The sequence below is a fragment of the Nesoenas mayeri genome (genome assembly GCF_963082525.1).
Source record: "Nesoenas mayeri genome assembly, chromosome: 11".
Classification (NCBI taxonomy): domain Eukaryota; kingdom Metazoa; phylum Chordata; class Aves; order Columbiformes; family Columbidae; genus Nesoenas; species Nesoenas mayeri.
In genome coordinates this window covers 2,904,423-2,912,954 of record NC_137563.1, presented here as the reverse complement: position 1 = coordinate 2,912,954, position 8,532 = coordinate 2,904,423, and the positions used below count along the sequence as shown (strand labels likewise).

General features: G+C 47.1%; 1 protein-coding gene across 1 annotated transcript in view; it reads left to right on the top strand.

The window, feature by feature from the left end:
• Window positions 1-4,406: 4,406 nt before the first annotated feature.
• USP8 (ubiquitin specific peptidase 8) overlaps window positions 4,407-8,532 on the top strand; it is a gene marked incomplete at its 5' end in the record, with an annotated part of 19,757 nt that continues 15,631 nt past the window's right edge. Inside the window, 2 exon segments of the mRNA XM_080351202.1 lie at window positions 4,407-4,538; window positions 5,844-5,905. Of these exon segments, the coding sequence (XP_080207328.1) occupies window positions 4,407-4,538; window positions 5,844-5,905 (194 nt within the window).

The following is an 8,532-nucleotide window of genomic DNA, read 5'->3' as shown; positions in this document are numbered from 1 at the left end:
TGTGCCGCCTGCTGCGCATGCGCGCCGGCGCGGGGAAAGGCGGGGGAAACGGGGCCTGGAGGGGCCGCCATGTTCCGTCCGTTTCCCGCCCGGCGGGGGGCTGGGCGCTGCCTGCCTGCCTGCCCGCCCGCCCGCGCCCTCGGCGGCTGCAGCAGAGGTGTCAGCCTGCAGCGCGGAGCCTCCCTAGAAGCAGCTTGAGGAAGAAGAAAGGGGATTGCTATCCCGCACGCTGGCCGCCTTGGGGCCCTGCTTTGCTACGGGGGTGGCTCTACCCACCTCATGGCTGCTGGGGCTCCCGGGCGAGGGGCCCTGCCAGGGCACGGACTTTGCCACCTTCCCTCCGGGGCTTGAGTTACGCTGCGGATCATAGAGATGGGATTTGATACGAATGGCAGCTCCAAAATGATCCTAAGCGCTTGCTGCTCTGTCAGAGAGCTCTGGCCTCCAGTCCAAAACCAGCATTGGACCTGACGTGTCAGCCCCTGAAACGTTTCTTCTGATTTTCACAGAATGTCAGGGGTTGGAAGGGCCCTGGAAAGCTCATCCAGTGCAATCCCCCCATGGAGCAGGAACACCCAGATGAGGTTACACAGGAAGGTGTCCAGGCGGGTTGGAATGTCTGCACAGAAGGAGACTCCACAACCCCCCTGGGCAGCCTGTCCAGTGCAATCCCCCCATGGAGCAGGAACACCCAGATGAGGTTACACAGGAAGGTGTCCAGGCGGGTTGGAATGTCTGCACAGAAGGAGACTCCACAACCCCCCTGGGCAGCCTGTTCCAGGCTCTGCCACCCTCACCGGGAAGAAGTTTCTTCTCATATTTAAGTGGAACGTCTTGTGTTCCAGTTTGAACCCATTACCCCTTGTCCTGTCACTGGTTGTCACTGAGAAGAGCCTGGCTCCATCCTCCTGACACTCACCCTTTATAAACTTCTGTTTCAACTGTGTAAGATTTTCACATTCACATTCTCTCCAAAGCTATTCCAAGTCACAAATCTTCTGATACCACTGAAAAGCATAGGTCCTGTAATCTACACCCTTCAGAAAAAAGGCATCAGTCACAAAATCCAACTGTTATTTTGGAGATTGTAACACCTACTAGATAATCAGATGAATACTTGTAACAACATTGTTTACAGATCCATTATTTTTTGCCCTTGACTTACCTAACACAGCTTTGGGGAAAATCCAAATAACCAGATTCCAAAGGGCAAACATCACCTCACAGATGTCACAGAACCGAATCCTCGAGTCACCGCTGAACAGGCCTATTCAGAGAGGAAAAGTGTTTCCCACCCACAGTGGCTGAGCAGCCCCCGGTGAGCACAACGGGGCTCACACGGCCCTGCCTCTTGGGGCTCCCCCCACTTCTTGCAGTGTTTTTGGTTTGAGTGAGGCCGCAGGGAGGAATTCTCCATGCGCTTTTTGGGAAGGCAGGTAATCCTCCTTTATCTGTTGTCACCTGGCTCAGGGACCTGTTGGCTTATTTTTCCAGGAGTCATCAACCAGAAGGCGGCACTAGAGAACAAGTCCAGGCGCCTCCTCAGGGCGGTCAGTTGTCACCAAGGAGAAACCTTAAGTCCAGCCTTCAGCACATCACTTTTCCACTGTTGGTAAGTGTGCTGTGTCTCTCAACAAGCATTTAACTTGCTATATTACGGGTTTTCATTTACACAGCAGCACTGGATACAGAAAATGTTACAATGTGCTCACAGGCATGTGCCAACAAGCAGGAATGCCATGTGGCGTTAGTTGCAGTGCTATGGAAAAGCGAATGGTTCCATGTTACTGAAAATCTTTTATGGAGATAAAGAATGCAGTCTGCATTTAGTCCATTAGCACTGTGTATGAGTTTTCATTATTACGATCACAACTTCTATCTTTAAAATAATCATGGCTAATGGTTTTTCTTCACACAATTCACCCAAAGTACATTTAAGAGAGAGACTTTTGATGTCTGATGTAGGCAAGTCAAAACACATTTCACATCTGTAAAGTACCTGTTTTTGAAGAGAAGGTGCTAAATTTAGCATGACTCTGCTGTTAAGTTTATGTCTTTGTTTCAGTTTCTTTTCCTGTATTTTACCCCACTTTATAAGTGGGGTACTATACTTTATATAGTAATTTATAGTTATTGTCGACTAAGTAACCAAATACATTAAAAAGCATAGTGATTCCTACTGTTTAACTTTTTTTTTTTTTAATTTATTCAATACTGCCACACAGTATTACACATGCTGATAGGAAAATGTGTTTCACCCTAAGGCAACACCGCAGCGTGTTATAACATAATCAACGCATTAGCATGTTTTAACAAGTTCTTGCATATAGAAAAGCTAATTGTACAGGCAGGTCCTCCCCAACACCTTTCTACATATGGTTTGGATTTGCCCACACAAGTCAGACTGAAGACTATGACACAATTTCTTCATGTAAGAGAAACAATAACAAGGACACTGTGAGTGCAGTTTGCAGAGCAGCTAGAATGATATCCAACATGAATTTGCACATTTAGATTTCAAGCCTTGACATCAGTGGACTTACTCGTTTCATTTTGTCATAACTTTCTGGCATGACCCACCTTAGCTAAAACAAATGGAGCAGTTCTGGAAAAGGCACAAGAGCATTGTGTTTATTATTCAGTTCAGTTTAAGTATACATTGTTAAGTATATCAACTTACTTTGATGTTAACCTCCCTGATTGCACAATATAGGAGACTTAGAGCTGTACTCGTTTCTCCCAGAATCGCTTTACACCTGATCACATATCTGCACTGCAAATTAGAGATGAAGGACATTGAGCCTTTCATGTACCCAATAGCAACCCATATTACTGTACCACTGTGTACTGTGATGCAATTAAGCCGTTTGGGCAGTGAATCAATAGTATTTTGGAAGGCTACATGAAGACAGGCGTCTTTCTCTTTTTCGCTTCCTGACCTCCTGGTTTCCCAAAGTGGCCGAGGGAAACTGCTCCAGTTCACAAGATATTTCCACAGACAAACGTAGCAGTACAAGTATCTTAATTGCAGCCCTTAGCTTGACACACTTAGGGGACAGATTGGGACTGGCAGGACAGAGCATCTTCCCGTTTGTGTAAGATCTCGATGACATGACCTGCCTCACAGACTGGCAGGAGTCAGGCTCAGCACCAGCCTCTCCCATCTCCCACTGTCTGAATCCCAACATGACTATACCAGCATGTCAGCACCTATGTGCCATCCCTGAGGTATGATGCTTGTAGAAACACCACAAGCTGCACAGAAAACAGAACCATCAACAACAAAAAAACCAAGATCTGAACTTAAAATGTCCCCAGTAATGCATTTTTTTTTCTAGGAAAAAAAAGAAAGGGTATTTTCATGAGGGGAGGTGCCTCTCCTTCCCACACCAGATCACAGTGCATCAGGAGGGCCAGTTTAACACCGCACAGAAACGCTGCATCTCCCACAAAATGTGACAGACCTCAGAGCCCGCTTGTAGCGCCCTGGCCTCGATAGCAGCGAGCGCCTGGAAGCGAACCGGGCAGCCCGGCGGGGCGCCAGGCACACGGGCGGGCAGCGCAGCGCAGGGAGCGCCCGGGGACAGCCGCGCCGGCGGGGCTGTGCGGAGCCCCGCGCTCCCTCGCCAGGCCGGACCCTGAGGAGCCAGCGCTGCCTCTCCCCGCGCCTCACACCGCCCCCAGAGCCGCCCCGGCCCCGAGACAGCTCCACGGCGGGAGCGGCTCCCCGCCCGGCCGCGCCCCGCAGGCCAGCGGCCTGGCGCCAGGCTCCCACCGCGGCCCGAGCCCGGCCCCGCGGCAGCCATAGGGCCGCCCGGAGTCCCCGCCCCCGCGGGGGAGCGGAGGCTCGGGAGGGAGGGACGAACGCGGCCGAGTTCCGCCTCAGCAGCCATGGCCGCGTAGCGTCTTCTCGGCAGCCGCGCTCGGACATGGGCCTGCCCCGGGCCGGCGGGCTGAGGCAGCGAGTCCCCGCGGCGGTGAGTACGCAGCCGGGCCCGCCGCGTTGGTCCGAGGCGGCGCTCGGGCCGCCTGGGGAGTGAGGCCTGCAAGGCAGCCGGACTCGCCAGCCGCCCTCCTCCGGCCGCGGCGAGAGGGGCGGGCGCCCTTGGAGGGGATCCCCGAGCCCGCAGTGCAGGGGGACAGGCGGCCCTCGGGGGCTGCGGAAAGCGGGGCAGCCGGCCCGGGCGGCGCTGGGGCAGTCGGGCCTGGCCCGGCGGGCAGCCCTCGGGCCCGGCGGTGTGACCTTGGGCAGCCCGCAGTGCCCCCCGCCGCAGCCCAGCCGGGGTGAGGCGGGAGCGGGGTCGGGAAAAGCCGGCCCGGAGCCCGAGAGCGGCCGGGGGAAGCCGGGCCGGGAGCAGCGCGTCCCAGCGGGCGCTGCCCCGGCCGGAGCGGCGCGCTGCGCTGTCATGGACTCCGACTGCCTGCCGCCCTCGGCCGTGCCCGCACCCGCTCGCTGCGGGGTCTTCCACTGCCTGCTTAGAAACTTGGAGGAGCTTTCGGCCTCCCTGTCACCTCCCCGGCTTCTTAGAACTCATAGCGTTTGCATACACTTTGCAGATTTTAATTTACCTAAATAAGCAGTGGAGCTGTTTGTGTTCTTATTTATATTGAATCACTTTCAAACTTTCTGTACAAAATCCAACTAATTCTTTTTAAGCAGCTTAACTTGCTTGTGTCTTCCCTCCCCATCAGTCAAACCGTTGGATGAGCAAAGTGTCAGAAAGGATTTTCTCCCTGTGCAGAACAAGCGCTTCCCACGCCTGGCGGTGCAGGTGTTTTCAACGTGGTCCATGGCCAGAGACAGACCCGTGATGTGTTACTGCTGGTGGTACCCAGCAAAATGTTTGAGTACTCTGTGAGCATAAAGGGCTGTGTTATAAGCAGCCCCAATGGTTATCATCAGCCTGTGCACATTAATTTACAGCTCTGCAGCCTGTAGTATGAACAGTACCCAAGCCTGAAAGGGTAGAGGGGGCTCACAGAGAGAAATATGCTGGTTGATTTTATAGTTCAATCACGTTAAAATACTATCTCTCTAGGTTAGGATTGATGATCTTAACAAAACCAACTCACAGAGTACAGACAGTAAAAACTTGAAGAGAATGGCAGAACTTAATGCTCATAAGAAACCCGTTTCTCATTTGCTTAAGTCTTGGAGACAAAAATAAGTAGGTGAATAATACTTCATTACATACCTGAGTTGGTGATGCATAGTACTTAGCATGTCAGTTTGTTTCAGACTCTGTCTGTGTATGCTGCTTGCAATATAACTGCTTCTGTGTGTTGTTCTTGTGATGGTCATTCCACTTAAAGCTTACTCATATCCTCAGTAAAACAGACATGATAATTAGATGCTGAAAAACCTGTTACCAACAGGTATGTTTCCCTCTCAGTGTAAAACTATCCAAGTATTTTAAATGCCTGTGAACATCCAAGCATGACTTCCCTTATATTTTTGGGATATCGGACTGGTTTTCAGCACTCGTAAGTAGGGAAAAGGAGCCTGAGATAATACTTTAGCTGGGGGCAGGACATGGTTTCGAGTTTGATCTTAATTTTTAAGAAAAAAATTGGCAAACCTGAAATGGGTTGTTTCCTCATCCTCACAGGCTGAATTATTATTAAATTTAACTATTATGGCTTCCTCAGTTCCTTATATTTGTTGTTTTATGATCCAGTTCTCTTTTCTTGCTGGAAAAGATCTCTCTCTTTCTTAGAGATGTACAGAAGATCCATATATATAATTGGAAGGGTTCATCACCCACAGTGTTGCCATTGTATTGATACGGTGATTCTAAGTGTGGAGAGAAATGGAATTTTTGGCGAAAGTTGGTGTATTCTAGTCAATAGAGTTTGGAGCAGCAAGAGTTTATCCTGATGAAATGGATGTGATTCTGATAAGAAAGTACAGTTCAGTGCAGCTCTTCTAACGGAAAGAGAGACAGACCTTGTATAGAACTTGCAGTAGCTGGTCAGTTTCCATGCATTTCACTATGGTATGTTAACTACTCCTGAATGTCTCTATTCCTGCAGCTTGTTTTGCTGGAGGAACCATTGAGATCAGGTCAGTTAGGAATTAGATATTTGCAGAAATTTAGGTTCAAAATCAGCTGGTTGTATTTATATACGGAGGAGCTGATTTGGATTCTGAAATCAGTGTCTTCCCAAAGCCCGCTCAGAGAAGCAAAAAACCCTAATTCATTTGAGTATAAAGGAAAAGCAAGTTACAAACACATCTTAAAATTCAGGAGTTTTAAGGGTTGTTCTGAGTCAGTCAGCTGGCAACTAGTGGTCAGCCTGTAGGTTAGTTATCGTAAGGAAACTTTTGCTGCATAAAACTGAAAATGCTATAGTTCTATAGTTAGTTCTATATAGAAGAATGAATTAGAAACTGCTACTGAAATCTCATATTAACTTATGACATATGCTGGATGTGTTTCTGTTAAAAAGGCTGATGAGAATTTGATTTTTTTTTTTAATTTAGAAAATGTCATTCCTAATCCATCCTTGCTCGTTTTACTGCAGAATGTTGTATGAATTACACTTGAGAATTTACTAGCATCTTTTGCCTTCCATTAAATGGTTCATCTTCCACATAATCTTGTTCTTTTACCTCATACGCACACAAGCAGAGTAATGTTATATTCCTATCTTTTTTAGACGACATACTTAGTTACAATTTTCTGTCAGAACACAAGCAAATGCTGCCACTTAAGATTAAGAAAATAGTGGTTACATAACAGAGCAAACATTGAAGATATATTTGGAAAGGACTTAGCTTCAAAGAAAAAGTCTATTTACAGTTCCAAGGGGGGAAAAAGCCAGGTAAAGACGTGCTCTGAAGGTAGGATTAGACAAGCAACGCTAAAATCTTATTAGAAGTGAAGCCTTTCTTTGTAATTCTATGAGGTTGTAAAAAGTATGTCTTTGTTTCAGGCAAAAAAAGCTTTTAGATTGGAAAGGTCATTTACTTTGGGGCACGAGGTGTGTTTGTGTTTTGTTTCTACAGAATGTGATTCTTCAGATCAATTTTCTGACTTGTTTTCAGCACCTAAATATCTCCCTGAGAATTAATTTTTTGTATTAAAATTAGTATTTATAGACTTCATTCTTCACTTCCTGGAATTATCTGAAAAATCAGTCTCCTAAGGAAGCATTTTTGCCAAGTTTATCAACTTTGAAAAGTTGCTATGTAATTGGAAAATTAGCAAGTACAGCATCTGTGTTTAAGCAGCAAGCTATCTGGCTGGATACTGTTTAGTCTCTCTTGGCACGCCAGACCTTAAACCACAGAATCATTGTTAGACATGCGTCTTACCTTATTTTGCATTTATTTCCAACATGAACTTACCAAAGGTTTGGCCTCACTTGGTATCTTGATTTCATGGCCAGTTTGTAGACCAAGAACGGTCAAGCTAGTGATGCTGTGTGCAGTGGTACTTGGAGGAACACCAGCTGTGTGCCTCGGGAAGGGATCACCTACACCTACAGATCACCAGCACACGCTGGCTCTCTCCTTGCACAACCTGCGCAGCCTTTCTGCCTCTCCAGCGAGCTGAGCTGGTGCAGTAAGAGGTTGGACAAGTACCAGACCAGCATGAGAAAGAGGGAGGGCGGTCAAGACCACCTCATTTGGTGGCATCCAGCTACAGATCGATTCACTGGGGTGAAATTCAGTCTGAGGTTACTGGCTGATGGTTTTCTGATCACACTTGTCATGCTGCTGATCACCTTCAGGGTGGAAGGGAAATGCCCAAACTTCATCCTGTCAAAGGCCATGTGGGTTTTCACTACTAGGAAATTATTTATTTGCTGGAATTATCTGAACACCTTCTAATTAGTTTCCCTTAATTTCTTCAGTACTTCTCGCACCTTAATGTCTCGTGGCTAAAATAGCTTATTGAATATTAGACTCAAAGATATTTTAGTTAGACTGTCTGTATGACACTTAATAGACTGCTCTGTGCAGAATGTCAGATGAGATGATGTAGTAGTCCTTTCTGGCCAAACTCTGCTTAACCATTTCATGTCTCTGTGTAGAGCATTTCCAAACAAAAGCAGAAAGACAACAGTACCCACTTTAAGACCTACAGCATGTCCAGGAGTTTCAAGTCAACTCTAACAGTAGCAACCTTCCTTTTCTCAGCTTGTCTCTTACCAAGACATTAAAAGTCACCTTTACAAGGGTGTAGTCTGCTTTTGCAGAGGTTTGGGCTGAGCTAGTGATAAAATAATGATCCATTAAAAATTTCAGAGTACAGAGAAGTGAGCTATTTTTTTAATAAAATATTTACTAGCATTACAGTTGAATAAAGTTGCAGTATGTGATGATTTTGAACATTAAGTCAGCATTTCTTATTTTCTTACTCTTCTGATAGCAACTTATTGCTAACATTCTTGATAAGTTACCTCCAATGGTTTCAAGTATTTCTGTCACTTTGGGAGGATTGATTTATGCTGTTAACTGTGCAGCCGTTCTGTTTGCACCTAGTGCTAGCTCACATAAGGTGAGCTAGATTAGGTAATAACCCC